The following is a 26,717-nucleotide window of genomic DNA, read 5'->3' on the forward strand; positions in this document are numbered from 1 at the left end:
TGTAAGGCATTACTTTTAAATGACAGTAACATGTAATAAGTAGTGCATTACAGTTTTTGAGTAACTTTCCCAACAGTGTGTGCGGATAGGATAGTGCAGACAAATAATGGTGATTTTGGTTGTATTTGGTGTAATTGCGCCCTCTGGTGATATGTGAGGACAGCGATTTGCTTTGCAAATAATTGCCTACCCCTGTTTCTCAAGGCCTGATACCTCAGGAAGACAATAGATGAGCCTGCTTTTTGCACAATAGCACAATGATGGTGGATTAAAAAGGTGTGTGATGTATAGTGTTTTCACGGTGACCAATGGAATAAATCGGCCTGCTTTTCCATTTGCTCAATTTTTAATCTTGGAATGAGGGAGAGGGTCGTTGCGGTCGCCACCCGATCCGATTACAAACTAAACGCAAGTCACGCATGCGCAAAATTAACCCCCCCCCCCCCCCTCGACTCACTTCCTTCCTTCCTAGTGTCGCCACGGCACATTTGCGCATGTGCACGACCAAAACTGGCCAGATGCACAGCTTGGGTTGCGACATCTCCGCCTTCTAACAAGCTTGCTACGTCTTTTTTTCCCCATGTGAGGTGGACCCGAGACAAACGTCTTTCTAGAAGGAAAGCGAAGCCTTAAAATGACCACACTATAGCCAGGTAAACGTTTATTTTATTGTGACCATTTCATAACGTTTGATGGCATGGCAAGTCACGTCACGCAGGAATCTGGTTTTAAATGACGTTCTAAACGCGAATGATACGGTCTTGTATCGGATGGCGTATGTTTTAGCTCTGTGTGTGTGTGTGTGTGTGTGTGTGTGTGTGTGTGTGTGTGTGTGTGTGTGTGTGTGTGTGTGTGTGTGGTTTTATGTCTGGGAAAATGCGTCCATAGGCTGTGTGTGCGTGTGTGTGTGCGTGTGCCTGCCTGTCTGCCTGCCCATTACGTTTTCCCCCTCGTTAGGTATGTCTTTAATAATAATAATAATTCAAAAGCAACGATTTCAATGTCTTTAAATGAACAATAAACTGTGTGGTCGCAGCGATTGTGCTCCACACATCTGACGCCTCGTCTTGACAGGTTTGGTTCGTGCTTGTTCGGTCTTGTGATCTCTTTGTCCAAAAATATACCAGTAGACGCACAATGGCAATGCAGAGGTTTCTTAGGAAAAGATGCTACAGTACAACGATGTCTCGATGTGCTAATATTGAAGTCTGTAACTAGTCGTGTAGCTTTCTTTCAACACACTGCTTTGGCTAACAAGCCATTGAAGCAAGCAAGGCGTCTTGCATTGCAGTTGGCTACGGCTAGAACTAGCTAACCAGCTAGCTTGCCAAAATTGCCGCAATATTGAGCCACAGTCAGACAGAACACTAGCGAGAAAAAAATAACTGTTTTGTAAGACAATATGTGACTTTAAATTAATTACACCACTGTTCGGGGTGTTATGTGACTGGGTTGAGTTGTTGACAAGACGTGGGAAACGTTTAGAAAAGCGTAGCAATTGTGGAGTCGAGGAAAAGACACCCAAGTAGCCTACAACAACGTTAGCTTCGAGTTAGCGCAAAATGACGGGCTCATTTGAGACCGCGCAGGCTGCGACTATCTGCGCAGTGCATGTGCGCTCCACGCAATGAAATGTCAAACCCGCTTGAGTTATAAAGCACATTGCGCACATGTGCATTATCCGCAGATCTAACCATTTCATCTCGAACAGGCCCAATGACAACAGAGTTTCCCCGCAGGAGGCTAAATACATGTCAGACTGCGCCGAGACTGACACTGTTTGCTCGTGTCCTTTTACGAAGCTTTGCACTGGCCAGAAGTTGCCCCTTGTGTACCCTAAGCCATGATATGTTTGTTGTCATCGTCATTAGCCTGCCTGTTGAAGATGCCCATAGTTTTCTTCTTCAAGCTAGCAGGCTAAACTTCCTCACATCTTTTTTTTCCTTCACATTGTCGTGTGACATACTTGTGCTAAATGTCATCTTTGTTTTGATTTTTTAAGTCACAAAATCCTGTACGTTTGTTACAACTTGGTGCATAGACTGTCGTTTGTAAGAATCGTGTTACTGCTATGTTGCAATACTTTGCAAAATACATGATGCCTAAAGTTAAACATGGTAGGGATACAGCTCTTATGTGGAGCTGAATGCATGCTGCTGGTGTTTGAGGGTTTTTATCATTGATTAAATCATGAATTTAAACGTGTTGCTCTACGAATAGCGAATATGTCATCTCTCATTTACCTTCATTGTTTTTCATTCAGGCTTCCTACTGGTGCTTCAATTCCTTGAAAATGTTGAATTTCAATTAAGGGTTTTCAAGGATGTGAAAATGCTTGATTTTTTGGTGAAGTGCTTGAAAATGCTTGAAATTTGTATCAAGTCAAACTCAGTTAGCCAAATAATAGAAATAAATTGTTCAGGTACATTGAAAATCTGAGGGAGTGAGATGACAGATGGGATTTGCCATTCGACATCCTAAAATATAATACAATGCAGGAAATTGCATCTTAAAAAAACAAAATGTTGGTAAATGGGGGAAGACCCTTGTCGTGCCGAAAAGCGAGTCCCTGCCAGAACACGAGTGCCCTCATTGAAACCAATGACATTTTTTGAGAGAAGATTGTACTAATTTTTGCAGAATGAATTACATAATTTATGAACTAAACATACTTATGCTTATGAAACATTACTCATCCTCCACTTAATATGAGCTATTTGAATGAAACCATAACATTTGTTATGACAATTCTTCGGTTATTTTATGGCAATAATACTGAAATTGTAACCAGCTCTTTGTAATACTTCCAGAAGGAATGTAGATGCTTTATTGATAGGCTTTCCATCTTAAATTGTGTCGGATTTGTCTACAAAAATGGGTAAAAAAATATCTGAAAAATTGGTCATTGGTTTCCATTGGTTTCAATGAGGCACGACACCCCCACACCCCCTTCCCGCGACATATTAAAGGTGCTGGAAAACTTAAAAATTGGTGCTTGAAGGTGCTTGAAAATTGCTTGGATTTGTTAATGAAAAATGTGTGGGAACCCTGTTCATTGTGTTGCTTTCTGTGATTACAATGACCCTAAACATACACCTAAGGCCAAAGTTGATTTTGTGAAGAGGTGAGAGTGAATCAGTGATCAAATATGATACTGTAGCGCAGGGGTTCCCAACCTTTTCCAACTTGGGGCCCACTCGAAATTGTCACAGATGTTTGGGGCCCACCTCTGACCCGATTACGAATAAAACTCACAGAAATCAGCAGCAAAACACACCAAAATGTGATTATATAATTTTTAGAATATTATTTGAAGGCCCACTTGGTATACCTTCAGGGCCCACCAGTGGGCCCAGGCCCATAGGTTGAAAATCACTGCTGTAGCCTATGAGGCTTCGGGAGGGAGGTTTAGATAGAGCTCAGCTCTCGATTCTGTTTGAGGCTTCGGGAGGGAGGTTTAGATGGAGCTCAGCTCTCGATTCTGTTTGAGGCTTTGGGAGGGAGGTTTAGATGGAGCTCAGCTCTCGATTCTGTTTGAGGCTTTGGGAGGGAGGTTTAGATGGAGCTCAGCTCTCGATTCTGTTTGAGGCTTCGGGAGGGAGGTTTAGATAGAGCTCAGCGCTGCCGATTCTGTTTGAGGCTTTGGGAGGGAGGTTTAGATAGAGCAGTGATTCTCAAAGTGTGGTCCGGGGACCACTGGTGGTCCGCGATAGAGCTCAGGTGGTCCGCGAGGGGATTTCTACTTTTACAAGATAAGCTAGCAGTAGGCTATATTTGTACCATTTTCATGTTTTCAACACAATAAGACAGGCTTATAATGTGAATAAAAAATAAATGATCTGCGTCAAATTAGCACCCATCAACTGCCAATTCAGTTGACAGGTGGTCCCTGATCATTTTTGGGGGGGACAACGTGGTCCTCTGTCTAAAAAAGTTTGAGTAACACTGAGATAGAGCTCAGCTCTCTGAGCTGTTTGAGTCCTCTGTCATCTGTCATGCGCTGCATAAAAATGCAATGTGACTTTATGGGCTCATTTCACCCGATTACTAACTTATGTTACTACAACTCCTTTCAATCATTGAAATTACTCCAGAACCAAACAGCATCATTTCAGGCGTTGTTCATTGCCCTACAGGCTAGGTTTGGACAAGATATTGAGCTTTTTTTTTACCTAGAATTTGTAATACTTTAATATATCATAATTCGTACTACTTAATGCTGCAACCCCTACTACCACAATGTAGGCCAGAGGTTCTCAACGGTGAACAAACTCCCCCTTGTCCTAATCACAAGCCTCCCAACACCCCTTGACCTTACCATAAGGGGTCTTGCACACTAGGCCGGTAAAACGTCGCGGAACGTCCGCGATTTATACCGGTGTCGGTGAAAATACATTGAAACATATCTGTCCTTACACACCAACTGGCGGTAGTTGGGCGTCAGCGGTGCGGGAGCCGGCTCCGCGCCGCGCTGCTTTTGGAAAATAGAACTGGAGCGTATTTTTCACACGTATTTTGCATGCTAGCTTTGGCTGTGGGGAGGGTTTTGAACAGGACTGGCCGCGCACGCCGACGCTGTCGGTGTGAAAGGCAGAGAAAAACACACCGGCCGAAACTAAGCAGAAAGACTGTGTTCGTCTCGCGTCCGTTCCGTTCGACTTTGGTATGTTTGACCCCTAAGCCTGTTAACGCCTAGTCTGGTCCTGACCATCCCATAATACTACCATTTAATTTCGTATTTATGGTCTGGAAGTTGTGTGATCTGACACGATTGCAGGAAGCGGGAAGTTTACACTCAGTTATGGTTTGAAACAGAGGCGATTCCTCCTTGAGTACAAGGGAGGCGCCGCCTCCTGTCCAAAATCACGGAGAATAGTATGTAAACTAATGCTTTACACGACTTAATAACATTGCTATTTCAGACCCAGCTCCATAGAAAATGCATGTGCTCAACTTACAGATGAAACCAATCTGTAATACGATCCCGAGGCTCGCACGAGTTTTTTTCCGCTCAAGACAACGCAAGCGAGTCGAGTCTCAATGGACTTCAATGGCATGTGGGATTGTATGCTTTTTCAATGGAAAAATGCTAAACGGTCATTGGCTATTGCCGTGAAATTTTTTTGATTTTGAGACTGAGCCTCACTGAGAGTGAATGGAGAAGAGAGAGGAGGGGGGAGGGACCGGAGACTGGAGCTCCGACTTGTGATTGGGTGAACCCCGTGTCAGTAGGCTACAGTAGTTGATTTCATTTCGAAATGCGGATATGTTATTAATTTGACTGAGAAGTTTCGTCGTGGTAACCAGTGGGGAAGCTATTCATTGCGGTGTACTCCAGTTTTGTGTACATATTCTTGTAAACCTAGTGTTGCGAATAAAGTCTTAATAGTGGCACATCCTTATCCTTTTTAATCTCCCAATTCAAAAGTTGAAGTTGCCTACTTTTCGTTAGGGCTAGCTTGCAAGAAAGCTAGAGAGCTATGCAAAATGCCAAGCATTGTGGATTAAATTCTGGCGAATTCCAGTCGTCCTTATGAGGAGAAAATGAATATCAAGGAGCAGAGCAGAGCACTGCCTAATATTGACTTGGTGAAAAAGGTAGGGAAGAACAACCGTTTCTTTTGAGCTTTCGTGTTGTGGTGTCTGATCAACTGGTTAACTGCCAAGTCCCGTGAGTGGCGAGTCCTTGTTTCCTACTGTGTTGGCAATGTCTGGTAAATAATTAAAGATTTTGCGACCTCTAGTGGTAAGTTAAGCCGTGCACCCAGTAATGAACAAAGACAACGAAGGCAAACTCAATCACATCATTATGTGGCGGAGGTAGGCCTAATGATGATAATAATAATAATAATAATTTAAAAAAAAAAAACATTTCCCTATGAATAGGCTACAAGGGGGATAATGATTAATGATTAACAAATTTGTTTCAACAAGAGTCCTTTAGTGTGTGAGGCCATATGTGGCTCAGAACCAATGTAAGATGTGTGTCAAAATTGACCCCCCCTAGACCCCCCCCCCCCTTTTTTTTTTTGCGTTCTGGACATATTGTAATTGAACAGCCTCCCCTGTTTGACAGACTACCAGCCGCCACTGTTTGAAATGATTGGACAGCTCTCACCCAATCGCCGACAGTTACTCAACAACAACATAGCGCAGACCAGAGCCATTGGCGCAGACGTTTTCGTCATCGTCACAAGCGTCCTCCCCCTTTCTCCCCCACGTGGGGCGCTTATTCGCTTATTGGCTGTTTTCTGATTAGATTAGATGGGGGGCGTTGCGATCCCACCGATCTGGACACTCCACAGAAGAGCACGGCCAGACTACCGTAGTGGAGCCAATCCTTTGGCGGAAGTACGTAGGATGGCTTGCGAGGCTAGATGGACTAATGCCCCCCAATGGCAACTAAGCACCAGCTGTAGCCTATCCTTCCTTCTCAACGCCCCCCTAGACCTCCCCAATGCCCCCTGGGGGGCTGTACCGCCCCCGTTGAGAAACACCAATGTATGCCATTGGCCGGATAATAAGCATGACTCCAGTCCAATTTATGCAATGGGCGTAGACCTGTCACAATAACAAATTTTGCTGGACGATAAATTGACCAAGAAATTTTTACGATAAACGATAATATTGTCTTCTCAATCATTTTCAAAAAATATGATGACAATGGGATAAAAATGTGAATACGCTCTTTCTAATTTTGAAATTGTCAAAGCAGGGGGTGCTAGATAGAGGGGTAGATAGAGAGGTAGACAAGGTAGACAGGCTGAAAATTAAAAGGCCACCAACGTTTAAGCATCATTGCGCTGAGTGAAATGTGCCTAATCGATATTCAGTCAAAGAGAGAGTGACGAGGAAAACAAAGAAGCATGCAATAACTTATTGTGGCAAAAAAGTTATCATGCTTGTAAAAACGTATTGTACGATTGACTTATTGAATGTTGTGACAGCCCTACATTGGCCTGATTATTGGCATGACTCCAATGTCGGATGCATGTTTTGGACCACCGCAAGCTTAAAGGGACACTGTGTGAGATTTTTAGTTGTTTATTTCCAGAATTCATGCTGCCCATTCACTAAAGTTACATTTTTCATGAATACTTACCACCAGCATCAATTTCTAAGTATTCATTATGACTGGAAAAATTGCATTTTTCATACATGAAAAGGGGGATCTTCTCCATGGTCCGCCATTTTGAATTTCCAAAAATAGCCATTTTTAGCTGCAAAAATGACTGTACTTGAACCATACTAGAAAATATTTGTTTAATACTTAGTAAACTTTCATGTAAAGATCAAATTTGGCAATAGGCAGCCCAATTTCAATAAGCAGCATAGTTGCAGTACCTTTTTTGACTATTTCCTGCACAGTGTCCCTTTAGCGTCCTCCAAGGACGGATGAGCGCCATCCTGACTCCTGAGTCGTCTTCAAACTGGCTCTCCTCCAAAGCTCATGAGGAAATCCCCAGATGTACGCTCTCTTTCTCTCTCCCTCTGTGCCCCCCCCCCCACACACACACACACACACCCTCTCTCCCCTTCTCTTTCTTGGTGCCCCCCCCCCGTCTCTCTCTCTCTCTTTTTTCTTTCTTGGTGCCCCCCCCCCAGTCTCTCTCTCTCTCCCCTTCTCTTTCTTGGTGCCCCCCCCCCGTCTCTCTCTCCTTCTCTCTTTGTGCCCCCCCTCAGTCTCTCTCTCTCCTTCTCTCTTTTTGCCCCCTCAGTCTCTCTCTCTCCTTCCCTCTTGGTGCCCCCCCAGTCTCTCTCTCCTTCTCTCTTTGTGCCCCCCCCTCAGTCTCTCTCTCTCCTTCTCTCTTTGTGCCCCCCCAGTCTCTCTCTCCTTCTCTCTTTGTGCCCCCCCTCAGTCTCTCTCTCTCCTTCTCTCTTTGTGCCCCCCCAGTCTCTCTCTCCTTCTCTCTTTGTGCCCCCCCTCAGTCTCTCTCTCTCCTTCTCTCTTTGTGCCCCCCCTCAGTCTCTCTCTCTCCTTCTCTCTTTTTGCCCCCCCTCAGTCTCTCTCTCCCCTTCTCTTTCTTGGTGCCCCCCCAGTCTCTCTCTCCTTCTCTTTCTTGGTGCCCCCCCAGTCTCTCTCTCCTTCCCTCTTGGTGCCCCCCTCTTTCTTTGTGCCCACTCCCTCTTCATTTTGCTCGCTCTGTCTCTGTCTGTCTCCCCCCTCCTCCCATGGTCCATGCCACGATCCAAAACAGGCCATCCTATGAACAGCCGTATACTTCAGTAGTATACCAGATGACCTTGACCTGTAACCATAGGCCGTATACTTCAGTTGTAAAGCAGGTTAACTTGACCTTGAGGTAAATCATCTAATAGAGCAGCCTAGAGTCCTCGTTTTCTTAACTAATTGATGGCTGCTGGGATATCTATTAGCAGGGTTACCACTTCCTGTATGTTAACTAAGTCTGGTTTACCACTTAACCATGTTCTTACCGTGCGGACACACAGCCGGCGTTGTTAAAAGAGCTAAGGTCTGCTGACTCCCGCCTGGAAAGTACAGGTCAGGGGTGAATGATTCAACCTGAAGCATTCGATCAAGAAGAGCGACCAACCGAAGCTCGTGTTCAGAAAAATGTGAACATTCGATTGGCTGACGCCTGCTGGCGCCGAGCTCATTACACATTTTTAGTTAGAGTTCAATTGTGTTCTATTGTAACGCCCTCAGCTCTAGAATCGCTTGTGCAGCTTTTGATATGTCTGCTGCCTGCTCGTCCATACAAAGTCAAATAACTTACTTCCACCGTTTTTCAAATTTGACGACAAAGAGGTTGGATATAATAAGAGGAATCGAAACACACCCACTCAATGCAAAAGCGTGTGCTCAAAATTTGGTCTCCTAAGGGGGCGTTGTCCCTCCTTCTTCTTCTCTTTTCGTGATGTTTGCACAAGACGTGCGCTACCGCCATCTACAGCGGTAAGGGGACTTCATGTATTCTCAACCTCAGGACTCCGAAAGTCTCCTAATAGAAGGTCTCCTAAAGGGGCGTTCACCCGACGTTAGGTGGATACCGGAAAAGAACCTGCCTGCTTTATCTCACTCTCATATACGACTCTCTCCTGTTCGTCTGTGTAGCTCCAATCCCCACCACCTTGTCAGGCTAAAGTGTGCGGTTATGCGGCACCCATGTGTGGTGTGGACGTTTAAAGGACCAGTTCAGTGCAGTTGTAATGGTCACACTACCCTGGACTTGTCAGTACCTGAGTTTTTTTTTCTTCTTCAGCCTTTTTCGAGATCTTGGTCATGGTAATGGGGGCAGCGCTTTGTTTACATTTCAATTTTTTTTTAAATGTATTCCCAAAAACATCCAAAAGGTTATACAACATCGGCAGACAACTAGCAAACAGTGGTACCTTTTGGGAAAAAAATTGGAGTAGGCCTATGTTAATTGTTTTTAAAATGTAAACAAACGCTGCCTCCATTAGAATTATCTCGGAAAGGGCAGAGCCAAAAAATGCAGCATCACCGGGTACTGACAAGTCAAGGGTAGTGTGAGCAATACAACAGCATATTGAAATTGACTGAACTGGTCCTTTAAGAGTGCTGTCCTCATGACTAATCACAAAAACCTTTTTTGTGTCTCCTGCAGGTCTTGAATTTCATGGCAAGATGTCTAAGAAAAGGGGGAGGTGAGTTGTTATATTTTTATTTTTATTACTACAAAACAGTTTTAAGTTTTTATTTTAGAGCAAAGCATTTGCTGTCGAGTTCCCTAACCTCACGTGTGTGCATGTATGTATTTATTTTATTTGATACAATGCACATGTGTGTCGGACATGCATTTTGATTGTATAGGCCAGTGTTTCTCAACCTTTTTTTTTAGGCGAGGCACCCTTTCAATTAATGAGAAATCTCAAGGTACCCCAACGAGTCGTAACATGGCATTGCAGCCGATACCACACACGCTTAGAAAAGTAACCCATTTGGAGACGTTCAAAGTTGCAGCTTTATCTCAGACAGGCTATGTGTAGGCCAGCCATGCTGAGGTGACCTAAAGTTACTTTATTGTGCGTAAATGGTAGTATAGGTGGTAGTAAATGGTAGGGCCTAGATTACATTACATTACATTACATTACATTACATAATGGTAGGGCCTAGATGAAAGATTCCACTGACTAAGCATTAATTTATTAATTTGGACAAATACATATTCTATTACATAATTTATTTATTTATTTTGGTCAATTTCACACAGCGTCTGCCACGTTTCTGCGGCACCCTGGTTGAGAACCACTGGTATAGGAAATGCTAGGGCTGGGAATGCTGCCTCACAAGGCGACTAATGGTCCATTCCAGTCCCAAACCGTCCTAGTAGGAGATCGCACTTATCCTACCTCCTACTACGAAAAACGCTCTGGAACGCCAGTCAAAGTGGGAGCTCCAACTAGCAAGGTCGGGGTGACTCGCACTACTCCCACCTCAACAATTCGAAGTCGGATAATAATGGCGGCCCCCATGGAGCCGTTATTTAAAATGTCAATAAATAGTGAAACTCCATTTCTCTTTTGTGCAGCTGTTCCAAACACAGCAATTTTTACTCAGCACAAACTTTGTGTTATTACATGATATTGTGTCAACATAAATGTAACATATAAAGTCAGCTGAACCGCGGCGGTTGCCATGGATGTAGAACTTCGACTTCAACTGTCAGGAACGGCAGGGTGATTCTCACGAAATCACGAGAAAAAGGTGTCACAAAGCATTTTTATAATTAAAGTTAACTGTATGAAAATAGAAAATATATCAATAAAAGCACCTTTTTATTTACTATATTGCTCATTATTCCAAATCGGTACTTCTATTACTCAATTTGTCATTTTTTCACATTTAATGGTAAATTTCTCATTACCGCAACGCGTCCACAACTAAAATTGTGCTGTATAAGATGGAAATATTATAAATTAAAAAGATATAAAAGAATACATTTCAGGAAATAACATACTACAAATAGGCACAAATAAAGTACATTGGGTATTTGGTGACTGTTGGTTAAGGCAGTGAAAATAATAAGAAAAAGAAACGTGTCCAACACCAACTTTCTCATTCTCCGCAACAACTTTGAATCAGTGATAAAATCAACAAGGAACAAATATTTGCAATGCTTTTTGTTGGATGGGGACAGAATTGACTGTAACACTCAAGATGTCTACCAGGCAAGCAGCTATATTTTTCTCTCTCAAGACAAAAGTTAAAACTTTCTTCTTATAGCACCCATGTAACTTTTTAATTCTCATTACCGCAACGTGACATTATGAAGTCTTAAAAAAATATTTCTGCTTTTATTTTTCTATTATCATATACCCTATTATGGTCTAAACATAAACAACTGAGAAAAGTTTAGCTGACCTTCATGGTGCTCCTACAGCTTGTGATAAAGGTTAAGGTCACTCATCCTCCGCAACACCATTATCATACACCGCAATGTTGCGGTAGTGAGATTCAATGTTTCGGTGGATGAGAATACATTGAAAATACATTGTACATTGAGAATGCATTGAGGAATCGTTATACATCTTAGGATGTAACATTTTATTACATTATATTAAATTATTTTATTGCGCATTAATAAATATTATATTATAAAGGATGTGAATGTATAATAACAGCTCATTTTGATACATATCATAACATTTTCACACATTTATCCCCACACCCCCTCTACAGTGTCTAACCCAACACAGCCCCAACAACCCCAGCCACCCCTTACTACTCTTGTTGCCATTAGAAGCCATGACTCATCACAGATGTTTCTGAACAGTGGGGTCCCCCAGGGATCCATTCTGAGACCATTATTCTTCAATCTGTATGCCACTCGAACAAATGTTCAAGAATAACTCAACGGTACTTATCTATATCCCCAAATGACTACAGCCCTCTTAAATCGCTCTATCATTAGCCTGGTCCTGACCATCCCATAATACTACCATTTCCATTTCGTATTCATGGTCTGGACTTTGTTTGATCTGACGCGATTGCAGGAAGCAGAAAGGACATTTTTGTGAAAAAACAGGATTTAACTTATAAGTTGTTGAACAAACATGTCTGACATCTATCTGTGGCGATGTGGGACCGTTTAACCGACATGTCTGACAGAACACCCTACCGTAGGATAAAATTACAATGTGGGACCGTTTGTCAGAACACGGGCGAAAATCCTACCGGTCAACATCGCTTCATAGAAGACAGGTACCAGACGTAGTGCGGAGCCAAGTGTCTTGGCGGAAGTTCGTAGGATGGCGCGCGAGGCTACTCTATCATTGCATTGACCAAATTAAAAGTTGGATGTCTCACAATTTCCTTCAGCTGAACACAGATAAAACTGAAGCAATTATATTTGGGAAAAGGGAGGAGAGAATAAAGATTACTACTTTCCTGGAAAATAAGGGGCCTGAAAGCAAGGGATACAGTTAAAAACCTTGGTGTCCTTATTGACAGCAACCTAAACTTTAATAATCACATGGAAGCCATGACTAAGTCTGCATTTTACCACCTAAACACATTTCTAAATTTAGAGGCCTTATGTCAAAACATGATCTGGAGGTGCTAATACATGTCTTCATTTTAATAGGTTTGATTACTGCAATAGCCTTTTTACAGGCCTCCCTAAAAAGAGCATCTAACAATTGAAGCTAATCCAAAATGCGACAGCAAAGGTTCTTACAAAAAACAAAGAAGTTTGACCACAGTACTCCAAATTTGAGATCACTCCATTGGCTCCCAGTGAGCTACATAATTGATTTTAAGGCATTGCTTCTTGTTTAAAACAGTAAATGGAATTGGACCCATCTACAGGGTATCTACTGGATATGTTTCAGTGGTATGCACCAAGGTCCAGGTCACTAATGTCAACGGAGAAGAATTTGCTGCTGGTACTGTAATTCCAAAAGTCAAAACAAAGTGAGGCAGCCTTTAGCTCCTACACTGCAAAGCTTTGGAACCAGCTTCCAGATGATGTACAGAAAAATGCACTCACTATTGATTGACTCTAACTTCTTTCTTTCTTTCTTTTTGCTTTTATTTGTTTGTGAAACACATTGAATTGCACTTATGTATGAAATGCGCTATACAAATAAACTTGCCTTGCCCTCAAATGACTCAGGCCCCACACTCCCCCTCCTTGCTGCACCCCTCCTTTCGCTACCACCCCATAACTGCCATCAGGCTTTTTCTAGTAATGGGGGGATATATATTGCCAAAAAACATAGATAGCATTTGTCCCCCCAGATGGCACCAAGGGCCAAAATTTTGGGCCATTGCTCAAGGCCTAATGCCATATTGTGTTGAATATGGCTGAGCCGTATGAAAGTTACAGTGATAGGTAAGTGTTAATTGTTGAATATTCACAGATTTTATACTCAATTTGCTTGTTGTGGAAACATTTCACAAAGATATTATCTGTTGAATAGGAATCCTATACAATAATTCTCATCTCCGAAACATTGAATCTCATTTCCGAAACATCATTCTCATTACCGCAACGCATGTTTATTTGCAAATTAATGATATACTACAAACTGCTTTAAGTTTGTAATGGTATATAGATAAATTATAGTGCTTCATATATCACCTGCAAAGAAAAAATATATATAAAAGTATTTTTCCAGTAAGATATCCTAAAAAGACAGATTATAAATCATTAAGTGTGTTGCGGTAATGAGACAAATCATAAAATTGGAATAAAATATTGAACTTAAAATACAATAATTCCTGGTTTGTAATACACAGCTTAACATAACTGTTACAAATATTTAGTTAAAAAGTGCCAAAAACATAACTTTTTAAACATTTTTCTAATGTGAACTTGTGTTGCGGTAATGAGAATTTCTTGTGCTCAGGCAGACAAAAACTCCATTAAATATAGATAAAAAATGTGATAAAATGACTAAAACGTGTGTTTGTAACAACTTTAGACTTCAATCTTTCATTCCAAAAAGAAAATTTGCCTTCAAAAGTCTTTTTAAAATTTGGAAGTGTGAACCGTTTTACATCTGATTTTCGTGAGAATCACCCGGCAGCTGAAATATCCAGGTAGGATAAGTGTGATCTCCTACTAGGATGACTTGGGACTGGAATGCACCATAACTACAGGTGCTTCCTGTGGGGTCAGCAGTGTACCTGTCCCACTATCAGCTGACTGCACTGTCAGTTTTGTAGTTCAATAAGCGTGTTTTATAATGGGTTTCAATTGGAGAAAAACTACACACTCTAGGCTACCTGAAGAGGCTATTTTTTTGTAGTTCAATAGCCACGTTTTATAATAGGTTTCAATGGGAGAAAAGACTACAGGGCCTGGACCTGAATCAATGATGTACAGTATCTACAGTGCTCAGCAATAATGAACACCCCTTTTGAAAAGTAACATTTAGAAAAATATTTCAATAACCACAAAAGATATCTCCACAATATGCTTAGACTATGTTTAATACTGTTGAACGTACAGCATAATAGTAAGTTTTATAATATTACTTATATTGTATATTCAGTTTTGGCAAGTTAGGGTGGTGCAGAAATGAGTACACTCCAATGAAAGTCTCAGAGGAAACCTGCATTTTAATAATCAAGCAAACATTCGATCAGGATTCATTACACAGTTTTCTATCAAACACATAACTAGAGATGCACAGGATCCTGATTTTTAGGATCCTGCCGGATACCGGATCCGCTGCTTAAGATCCTGCCGGATCCGGAACCGGATACCGGATCCTACGAAAGGGTTGAAACACATAGCCTACTCGCACACGTGGGCCATTTTTATCACGTTGGCTCAAACTATTTTGACTGAAAAGCCTCGGCTACCGGATCCTGGATCCTGGAACCGGATCCGGATAGTCTGAAAAACCCCTATTATCCTGCCGGATCCGGAACCGGATCTTGGATCCTGTACATCTCTACATAAAACTGAATTTTGCAGAGTAAAGCCCTTCCTGTTTCCTGCTGTAAGTGATGACATCACATGGAAGAGAATGGACAAAACGCCTGACAAAGAAAAAAAACCAAAACAGTTTTACACCAGAAAGGTCGAAGACCATCAAAGCTTTACTTATCAGTTAAAAAACGATCTACTGTGGTCCAAAACTTTATGACTCTTTTTCAAGTGGGCCCTAGCCAAAAGAGCAGCAAAAACGCAAAACGCACTCCATAGGACTCACCAGAGGTGTGACCAAGTCACTAATGTGCAAGTCACAAGTAAGTCTCGAGTCTTTCCACTCAAGTCCGAGTCAAGTCACAAGTCAAGACACATCTGACCAAGTCAAGTCCAAGTCCAAGTCGTACCCCAGCCAAGTCAAGTCCAAGTCCAAGTCTCATTTTTTTTCAAGTCCTTAACAAGTCACAAAGGGATTTTCTATTTGCAATCACAATTTCGATCATAAATTCATTAGTATAATAATGAGACCTGAGAAAAAGATGACAATTACTAAAACAGTTGCTGAGAAATCAGTCTAAACCAAACTACTGCTTGTGCTGTGTATGTAAAATGACATTTAATTTCATTTTTTTTTTCACATAAAAATACATTTCATGTGAATTTGTACTTAAACAAAGGAGCAACCATATGCCAAATATTTACTGTCCAGTGGGCAAATAGTCCTGTTTGCAAGAATGTGTGCGTATGTGTGTGTGTCCGTTCCATCATCTGATGGCATAAACCTATTCCACTACTCCACCCTGGTCTTGGTGGTGGGCCGGTCATATCTAGTCAAGGTTGTAAGTTATACAGACTCTAGCATCATAACGCTAAGGACAGGACTATGGTTAACTTTTTCACTAGGAGCACAGGCAGGGCCGCTGACAGCTTTGGCTGGAAGGTTTTGTCAAGACATTAGGGGGGCATATTACACTTCCGACCTGAAAACGCGGATTCACACTTTCAGCATACTATGTTTGAATTTACCCACAAAGGCCAAGGGTGAAAGTAGTAGCCTATTCATGTCTTACAGGTACTACCCACCCTCCCCCCCTCTCTTTACTGTAGTGTAACACTCGACTAATGTAAACATTTTGGTTTGGCTTTAAAAGACGCAATTTTCCCTAAGGTACCATATTAAGCTCACCATTCTCATCAAGATATGACATACAGCAGGGGTAATCAATTTCTTTTTTTTAAATTGAGCCCAGTGTGTGTGTGTGTGTGTGTGTGTGTGTGTGTGTGTGTGTGTGTGCGTATGGGGGGTGGGGCTACACATGTGAGACAGGATGATGAGTTAACAGCACAGCTCAGCAGGCAGCCCTGTCTCAGCTGGTCCATGATGTTCACTTCATCCCATTATCTGTGAACCAAAAGCTGAGCATTGACAGTGTCATAACTGTGAACCCACCAATGAGCACATGCATGGTGCAGCACTAGGCTATAGTCTGCTGTAGGCTACAACAGTATGTAGCCTAGTAGACACTTGTCCATATGGGCTAAGAAATGAGGACAAAGTAGGCCTAGTTAGTTGGATTAAATTCCTGGTAAAGTAATGATGAATTTCCTGAATTTCCCCCTGGGGATCAATAAAGTTACTCTACTCTACTCTACTATTGTTGAAGCTGATATCGGCATTGTCGCTTTCCCCCTCACATTCTCGCCGCAATGGCCATCACCAACCATTTTTACTGCGTCACAGTCCAAGTTAACTAGAACTTCGTTTGCACAGTCATTAATCCACGTCTTGTTAATTATATTAGGCTACTAGACTATTCGCCAGCACGCTGTCAATTAAACATGGCGTTAGCGCTGCAGAATGCCAGTTATGGCAACGAGGCAACCTTGTTCTGCGCTTCTACAGTGTAGGAAGAAGGAAGGTGTGTAATGCCCTATCCAACATTTCGCTCTCATTTTTCCCGAACGAATATGCGCCTCGCGCCATGCTCTCGTCTCCCTGTTCTCCCCAATCGCCCTCTCCTCCCCCACAAAGGCACTTGTATGCTGTTCATGCCTCTTCAAAAAGATTAAGTTCACCGTCCAGGTCATAGATTGTAGCCAAACAAAGTTCTGCTTCTATGTTTCCTATTTTTTGTTAATTTGGAAAACAGGGTTACATCCCAGTTCTCCAGTGCTGGCGTCGTGTACCTCTAACGTGTCATTTCCAAGCAGCGGTAATTGCGACTCCAAACTCCCCCAAAATACCAAACAAAGCATGTAGTTCGAACTGTGAGAGAAACATAAAGCGGTGTCGACACCACGAGATACAAGGTTCGCGCGCGCAAGGATTGGGCTGGGAGCAGCACGCGAGAGGGAACATGCTTTTTATCCACGGGAGCCGACCCATGCCCATGTCTTGCGCTGCTCAGCAGTAGCTTGCAACCTCTACCTCGCATTACATTTAAACGTCACGATAGGCTGCATTAAAGATTGCGTTTGAACTGATGTGGCTGACATGATAGTGTGTCAAGGCTGAGTTTTAAAACTTTCAAGGAACAGGTATGGCATTATCTTACCATTTGACACATGGGACACTGCTACTCTGCTTTCAGCTGGCTGAGGCGGTATTCCAGGAATCAAAAATAGCCCCGATAGTCCTTATAGTAGAGCGGCTACAGGAAAAATCGTGCAAATTATGATACAAGCGTGAAATTCGGCAAGTATGTGCTCAAGACCCATTCGATCAAATCTACCCGATTGGCCACTTGAAATGGCGGCCATTTTCCAAGATGGCCACCAAAAAAGACCCCAGAAATGGATTTATTGCATAGAATTGACCTAGAAAATTATGATACAAGCATGAAATTCAACATGTATGTGCTCAAGAACAATATGATCAGATCTACCTGATTGGCCACTTGAAATGGCGGCCATTTTCCAAGATGGCCGCCAAAAAAGACACCAGAAATTGATTTATTGCATGTAATTGACCTTGTAAATTATGATACAAGTATGAAATTCAACATATATGTGCTCAAGACCAATACAATCAAATCTACCTGATTGGCCACTTCAAATGGCGGCCATTTTCCAAGATGGCTGCCAAAAAAGACCCCAGAAATAGATTTATTGCATAGAATTGACCTAAAAAATGATGATACAGGCATGAAATTCAACATGTATGTGCTTAAGACCAATACGGTCAAATCTACCTGATTGGCCACTTGAAATGGTGGCCATTTTCCAAGATGGCCGCCAAAAAAGACCCCAGAAAGTGATTTATTGCATAAAATTGACCTACAAAAGTATGATACAAGCATGAAATTCAACATGTATGTGCTTAAGACCAATACGATCAAATCTATCTGATTTGCCCAAAGTCACGTCCCTGTGCACAACCACTTGTCCAGGTGCTGGTGATGTGCAGTAAGAGTAATCCAAGTAAATGAAAGATGAATCACCGCACACTGGTATCTTTGCTTGTAGTTTATTTGGTGAACAACGCGTTTCGCTACTGCTTCATCAGGTTCACTCTGACATTACGCATGTCACCCAAAGGTGATAAGGGTGATTACCTGGTCACATGACCTCACCCACATTCAACCACTCCACCCATTTAAGTGCTAGACAACACCCAATACTGGTTTAGGTATGTATAATATCACATCCTACCATTTAAATTACTATACAATTATCATGCATTTTACCAGATAAATATGCTCACATCCCTGATATGTGTATCTGTAATCATATCCATAGAGTTCATACAATGCATATCGCTCCTCAGATGCAGGTTCGGGCCATTAGTAAATAAAAACACATGATATCAAAGTGCAAAAGTGCTAATCCCAATGTGCAAAAAATCACAGTATAATCAAAATCCTTTCTCCAAAAAAATGTCCATATTGTAGTAGGTCTCTCATCCAGTCCGACATATTCATTTTTACATGACATATCCAACTCCTGAAGCAGGTTCATTAGTCAACAATAGTTCAAGTGACAATCTTGATGTGGCATAGGCCCATCCATTAAAAAAGGACATTTACAGTGTGCAATTCAGCAGTGCATGCATGTTACAAGAATACACTGAGGTCCTGTAATTCATTTAAACCATGGGGTTCTACTGTGTTCAGTTCGTGTATCCAGTAGGCCTCTCTCTGCAAAAGTTGCTTAATTATATTGCCCCCTCTTGGTTTTTGTTGTATGCGTTCTATACCTATGAATTTCAGGGAAGCGGCTGATCCATGATTTTTTTTCTTTATAGTGCCTAGCTATAGCATAATCCATGTTTCCGTTTCGTATTGCCCCTTTGTGTTCAGCAATTCTTAGTTTTAAATTACGCTTAGTTTGGCCAATGTACATCAATCCACATGGGCATTTTAACATGTATACCACATGTGTCGAGAGGCAATTGATGAACTCTTTTATGGGATATTTCTTCCCAGAGTGGGGATGACCGAATGTTTTTGTGTCAAATGTATGTGAGCAATGAGCACATTTCCCACATCTGTAGTTTCCATGTATCCCTTTGGCCAGCCAAGTCTTTTTGGGGGTCTCCATGTAGGTAGAACTAACCACCATGTCTTTAATATTTCTCCCTCTTTTAAAACAGAAACGAGGTGGCAGTGATGATAGATGGTGTAGACTAGGGTCACATTTTAAGATTTGCCAGTGTTTTCTGATGATCCGCTGGACCTGCTTTGATGCGGTTGAGTATTCAGAAACAAAAGTCACTCTGTTTTCAGTGTTTTTGGGTGTGGGGTTAAGTAATGATGCTCTGTCCCTCCTGTGGGCCTTTTCTGCAGCTTGATTAGTTAGCGAGTCATCATACCCCCTTTCCCTAAAGCGTTGAGACATTTCATTAGCCTTAACTCCATAGTCATTCTCATCACTACATATCCTCCGTAATCTCACAAATTGTCCATATGGAATGTTTTGAATGGTATGATCAGGGTGGAAACTCGAAGCGTGTAAGATAGTATTTCTATCCGTCGTTTTTCTGTAAATAGAAGTTTCCAGTTTTTTGTCAGCATTTACAGATATCAGCAGATCTAAAAAATGTATTTTTTCACTGTCATATTCCATGGTGAATTTCAAAGTTGGATATGTTCCATTTATATGTTCATTACATTTAAATAAGTCATCTTCAGTACCTACAAACACCACTAGGATGTCATCAATAAATCTTTTGTACAGTAAAATGTTGTCAAAAAAAGGATTGTTGTTAAAAATGTTTCTCTCTTCCCATAAACCCATGTACAAATTGGCATAATTAGGCGCAAAAGGGGAGCCCATGCTTGTCCCTTGAGTTTGCAAGTAAAATTTGTTGTTAAACATGAAGTAATTTGATTTTAAAATAAACTCAGTTAGCTCCATCAACAATTCGACAGGGAGGGTATCTTTCTTAGGTGTCAAATAAAAGTTCAAAGCCTCAAGCCCCCCCACATGGGGGATGTTGGTATATAAGCTTTCCACGTCAAATGTTGCTAAAAAAGTCTTATCCGGTACATAAATGTCACTTAAAAGTTTCAAAACATCAGTAGTGTCAGACACATACGATGGAAGGCATGTCACAATTTCCTTTAAGAAATGGTCAACATATTGGCTCAAATTTTCAGTAAGGGAGTCTTTACTAGCCACAATGGGTCTTCCTGGAGGATTGTCCAATCTTTTGTGTATTTTTGGTAACAGGTAGAAGACAGGTGTCACAGGATGTTCACTCTTTAGAAAGTCAAACTGACTCTTAGTGAGCCAGTTGTTTTCCAATGCATTATTTAGTATGGTGTCACGCTCATTCATATATGTGTCCACAGGATTCTGTCCCAGCTGTTCATAGAAGTTAGGATCAGTTAACTGTCTCATAGCTTCAGCCACATAATCCTTTGTATTTTGTAAAACGATTCCGCCACCTTTGTCAGCAGATTTCAGAATGATGTCAGTATTTTCCTTTAGCTCATTTAAGGCCTTTCTTTCAGGTACAGTAATGTTGTATTTGGTCTTTTTATTTGCAACAGAAATGGTTTTGTCAATGTCTTTTTCAACTAGTTTGGCAAAGGTGGCCAAAGTGGCATTGGGGGCGCCAGGAGGCATGAAAGTGGACTTTTTCTTAAACTTATCAAAGACATATGGGTCAACACTACCGGTGGATTCTCCCATTGCTTTGGCATGGAAAAAGTGTTTTAAGTGTAACTGTCTGAAAAACTTGTATGAATCCACCTTCAATTTAAATGCATTTACTTTATTTGTAGGGACGAAAGACAGTCCGCGGCTCAGTGCCTTTACCTGCGGGGTTGTCAAAGGGTAGTCCGAGATGTTTATAACCGTGTTCAGGTCCGGTTCAGGCTCCTCGTGAACCGATTTGGATCCCGACTTCTGCCTTTTGCCCCTCCTCGTCCTTTTCTGTATGTGTGGCCTCCTCTCTGTCCTAAAAAAGGCCCATCGGTGGAAGAAGATGCACTGCTACTGCCTTGGTCGCTTGTCTCTGCCTCGCTGGTCAGGAGCAGGTGTCGCTCTTTCTGTCTCTGTTCTCCTCTGCGATGTCCCCCGCGCTGTCCACCGCGCTGTCCACTGCGCTGGCCTCTCGTCTGCGGTTTCTGTTGTCTGCGCTTATCCCATTTGTACACCGATCCTCTTCTGTAGTCCTCGGCATCTCTTTCATATTTCTCTATTTTGAACGCTTTCAGCTCATCTTCAAATTTAGCCAATCCCTCTTTTATGTGTTGATTTCGGTTTTTAATTCTTGTATCTCCGTCATCACTTTTTCTGCGTCTTTCTTAGTTTGTTCTATGATCAGCAAAGTCAAGTCTAATGAGCATTTGTTAAGGATTCTTTCCCACTTATTCATAAACTCGGTGTCACCCTTGCCGAGTGCTGGCTTTTTGTATATGCGTAACCCCCTCGGTATTTGCTTTTTACGCCAATATTCGGAAAGCGCAATGCCATGCCATTTTAGGCGAATGTTCTTCTCCTCTAAATAAATCAGTTGGCTTTTCTGATCTTCATGATAGAAATGTGCATTGTCTCTCTGATGTTCTCCAAACAACGATTGTTGTGAGATTATACTTTGCGCTTCAGCGTCATCGAAGGAGAAGCACACCGTTTGGTTCAGGTGCTCATTAGTCATCTTGTTGGCGTGCGACAGGTAACAAAACTCACTGCGAAGTTTCCAATGTAGTACTCAAAGTCACGTCCCTGTGCACAACCACTTGTCCAGGTGCTGGTGATGTGCAGTAAGAGTAATCCAAGTAAATGAAAGATGAATCACCGCACACTGGTATCTTTGCTTGTAGTTTATTTGGTGAACAACGCGTTTCGCTACTGCTTCATCAGGTTCACTCTGACATTACGCATGTCACCCAAAGGTGATAAGGGTGATTACCTGGTCACATGACCTCACCCACATTCAACCACTCCACCCATTTAAGTGCTAGACAACACCCAATACTGGTTTAGGTATGTATATTATCACATCCTACCATTTAAATTACTATACAATTATCATGCATTTTACCAGATAAATATGCTCACATCCCTGATATGTGTATCTATAATCATATCCACATAGAGTTCATACAATGCATATCACTCCTCAGATGCAGGTTCGGGCCATTAGTAAATAAAAACACATGATAACAAAGTGCAAAAGTGCTAATCCCAATGTGTGTCTAGCACTTAAATGGGTGGAGTGGTTGAATGTGGGTGAGGTCATGTGACCAGGTAATCACCCTTATCACCTTTGGGTGACATGCGTAATGTCAGAGTGAACCTGATGAAGCAGTAGCGAAACGCGTTGTTCACCAAATAAACTACAAGCAAAGATACCAGTGTGCGGTGATTCATCTTTCATCTATCTGATTTGCCATTTGCAATGGTGGCAATTTTCCAAAATGGCCACCATGAAAGAATCTAAAAATGGATTTGTTGCACAGAATTGAGAAAGGAAATTATGATACAAGCACAACCAAGAAATTTGGCAGTTATGTGCTTAAGACCAACACAATACATTCCAAGTAATTTTCCAGTTTAAATGACGGCGATTTTCCAAGATGGCCGCCAAAAAATACCATAGAAATGGATTTGTTGCACAGGATTGATCAAGCAAGTTATTATACAAGCATCAATTTTGGCATGAATGTGCAAAAAAAACAATACAATCAAATCTTCCTGACTCGCCACTTGAAATGGAAGCCATTTTATAATATGGCCACAAAAAGGCTGAATTTAGCCCAAAGGTGAGCAAAAAAATGATGATACAAGTATGTAATTTTGTGTGTTTGTGCTTAAGAGCAATAGGCCTATAATCAAATCCACTCATTTGCATTTTAAAGATGGCCATTAAAGAAGACACTAGAACTTCATTAATTGCAATTAATCTAGCAGATGTGGCCCAAATCAATGTTAACATTCACTGTTTGAATTTCCAATGATTTCATCATAGAAGGAAATACAATCAAGCAAAAAGGCACATAACTATAGGCTACCAAGGGTAACCCCGGCTCTCTGAGGCATATGAACCAGACATCTCACTATGGGTAACGCCCGCGACCATTTGCCAAAACTTGATTTCAATCTTGCCGTCATGCCAATGAGCTGCACAGCTGGGGATCCCCCCCCCCCCCTCGGGGACAAATCCGAGGTGCGCTGGGCTCTGAGCTTCAATCTGAGGCAACTAACCTTTGAGCTTGTGGGTGAGTGTAGCAATCTAGTGAGATGTCTCGTTCATCTCCCTCAGAGAACCAGAGTTACCCTCGGTAATCTATAGTTCTCTTTCTGTCAAAACACTCGACATCCCACTATGGGTATTGAAAAACTCCCGTTTGAGTTGCCTTTACCTAGAATGCGCAAACAAAAGCTTGGCCGGGGCACAGACCATTCTCCTGCCGATGCCCAGAGCTGTTGAAGGCAAAGAGGCAGCGTCCATCAGCAGTGATAAGCATCATGCTCACCCAACGCGCAGCTCGAGACGCAACAGCCGCCCAAGGGCCCAGGGTCTTAGTTCCGAACCCGAAGAAGAGAGGCTAGGCACCAGGCGCACAAAGGCAGCGTCCGGACATCCAATACCACGGAGAGCACGCAGTGGAGGGAACCCAGGGCACGGAAACCACACGTCTGGGTGTAACCGATGTGCAGGTGGAGCCCACAGAGGTGTAGCGAGGCCCCCAATATCAAGTGGTATTCCCCAATAGCAAACCAGGCCTTGGCACAAGGGGGAATTTCCAGAATGTTCAGTACACAACATCTGCAGGTGCAACCGTGCTGGCAGAAAAGACCATTCTCTATCAGGGCCGTAGGTCCACGTTGCGGACGGAGAACCTAGTAGCAACCACCACCACAGCAAGCTGGCCAAGCCAGCCCCGATAGATACCCGTTTGAGGGCACACACTATGGTTCCTGAAATCCAAGGGGGACATCAAAGATACACTTCCCCTCGATCATGCATCCTGGTCGAGCAGGGGCCTGAGATACTTCATTGGAGAAGTATGGTCTAGCTAACCACGGTCGCCCTACCCAGGGACAGCACTCCAGGCAGCACAATTGACACTCGCGCTCCTGCTGAGCGAATGAGACACACACAGTAAGGGGTGACCGACCCAAGGGAGACACGTGTAATGCGTCCTATTAGGAGAGGCGAGGATCCAGGTGGTCTTGACACGATCAGCCTTCTCACCCTCGGGTAGAGGGCGCAACTGACTAGAGAAGTTGCGTTCCACAGAATGTTCCACAGCCTCTGGGAGGAGGCTCTTATCTTTGAATGTTCCAGGCTGACAAGCCAAAGCCATTATGTGATAGCTAAATCAAACATGTTAATGTCCTGTAAATTCATGACAATGTTTGTTTTTGGTGTACCTTTTGTTTAACAGCAATATCGAGAGAACCACGAATTGCCGTTATTGACATATTATTACCGCAGTGTCATCGTATTATTAGCATCTCATAACCTTCGGGGTGTGGGGGGGGGGGGCACTGCCTCCATCGATATTAAATTAAGAACTGGCATTAGCATGTCATCACCATGCTATTTGTGTGTCATACTGTGAGTGGCTTATGTGTCATTGCAGAATATGTTTAATATCTGTATCAGTTCATCATCCATGCAAACATATTTAAGGAGAGTGAACAATTATTTCCACCAAATTTGCAATATGCACATATGACATTTGCAAATTTCTAGGGTCTTTTTGGCTGCCATCTTGGAAAATGGCCAGCATTTTAAGTAGCAAATAAAGTAGACTTGATTGTAGGTCTATTGGTCTTAATCGCATACAAACCGAGTTTCATCATAAATTGCTTGGACAATTCTGTGCAATAAATTATTTTCTAGGGTCTTTTAGTTTTTTTGGCAGCCATCTTAGAAAATGGCCGCCATTTCAAGTGAGTAATTGGGTAAATTTGATTGCACTGGTCTTAAGCACATACATGTTGAATTTCATGCTTGTATCATCATTTTCTAGGTCAATTCTATGCAATAAATCAATTTCTGGTGTCTTTTTGGCAGCCATCTTGGAAAATGGCCGCCATTTCAAGTGGCCAATCAGGTAGATTTGATCATATTGGTCTTGAGCACATACATGTTGAATTTCATGCTTGTATCATAATTTTCTAGGTCAATTCTATGCAATAAATCCATTTCTGGGGTCTTTTTTGGCCGCCATCTTGGAAAATGGCCGCCATTTCAAGTGGCCAATCAGGTAGATTTGATTGTATTGGTCTTAAGCACATACCTGCCAAGTTTCATGCTTGTATCATAATTTGCACGATTCAAGCCAAATTGGCCTTGTAGCCGCTCTACTATTAGCAATGTTTCGATTCAAGTCATCGAACAACAAGCAGTGAGGTTCGGGGCGCGTAGCTTGTTTATAGCCCTCAAGCGCAAGCTTCGCGGGAAGCAGTGTTGCTTACGTCCAGTTTTTCCAATAGCAATGAAGTATTCCTCATCTCGCGCCTTGACCAATTATTTGACAATTTTGGTCGTTTGTCTTGTCTCTTTGCTGTCATGAATAGGCTATAGGCTAAATTATTTATCTTTGGAACCATTCGCCCAGCATCTAAAGTAGGCAACCGGTGGAGCTCTTTTGATGGATGCAAGACCAAGTGTTCTCTGCTCGCCTATTTTCGATTGCATGCTGGAAGACTAAGACATTTATAAACGTGTCTTTTTGTATTGATTCTAATACTCAACCGATGGTGGCTGGTCAATGCAAAGAATGTTACAGAGAGGTTACTCTTTCTAGACTGAGAAGCGCGAGCTTATGCATTTGCAGCGCGTGGAGTTGTGGTCGTGAAATAGCCCTGGGATATCAAGCTATAGCCTACGGACACATCCTGGGGAAACTTAAAAGCAGGCCATATTCGTAACGTTTACCTCGCCACATATCCATCATAACGTGGTTTTGTCCGCGATGGTGGAAATTATTCACAAGGCTGCACTTCACTTTGAAGTGACTGACTCGCAAGCATAGTGTGTGGGAGCGGAACATACTGTAACAGCCTTCGGGGGCTGAAGGCAAGCGCATTCATAAAGGACAGGGAAAGCAAAACGGATAGGCATACTCTTTTATAATAGGCCTAGATTAAGTCTTGTGGTTCGGTTATGTCAGCAGTGTGTGCTTTTTTATTTCAACTGCTTAAATAGCCTAATGTTCAACAATCAATGTCCATCACCATTTAGCTAAAATATTTAGACAGCTTGGTTCTCACTGAATTTCTGTCGTAAGCGAGGGGCGAGAGAGCGAGAGCTTCACGTGTGTAGCCTACAGACGCCTGTTGCACATCACAGCGCCCCACCACACACACTTCCTACAACATTGATAGAAAATATTTGTTGATCACAGTGCAAACTTCCATAGCCTACCCTATTAAGAATGCAAAATG

The 26,717-nt window shown here is 42.3% G+C and overlaps 1 protein-coding gene across 3 annotated transcripts in view; it reads left to right on the top strand.

The window, feature by feature from the left end:
* The first annotated feature begins 513 nt into the window (after positions 1 to 513).
* The window catches only part of zmp:0000000521 (spindlin-1), a 40,987-nt gene continuing 14,783 nt past the window's right edge, over positions 514 to 26,717 (top strand). For 2 of the 3 annotated variants that reach the window (XR_010038222.1, XM_063219809.1), the window contains exons 1-2: positions 514 to 653; positions 9,591 to 9,630. Coding sequence is in view for 2 of the 3 variants with exons in the window: in XM_063219809.1 (XP_063075879.1) it covers positions 9,611 to 9,630 (20 nt within the window). In the remaining variant the exon portion in view is untranslated. Of the gene's footprint in view, positions 654 to 889; positions 958 to 9,590; positions 9,631 to 26,717 lie in introns of those variants that run through there. The other variant, XM_063219810.1, reaches the window with a different exon arrangement.

This window comes from Engraulis encrasicolus, chromosome 16, assembly GCF_034702125.1.
Source record: "Engraulis encrasicolus isolate BLACKSEA-1 chromosome 16, IST_EnEncr_1.0, whole genome shotgun sequence".
NCBI classification, from domain to species: domain Eukaryota; kingdom Metazoa; phylum Chordata; class Actinopteri; order Clupeiformes; family Engraulidae; genus Engraulis; species Engraulis encrasicolus.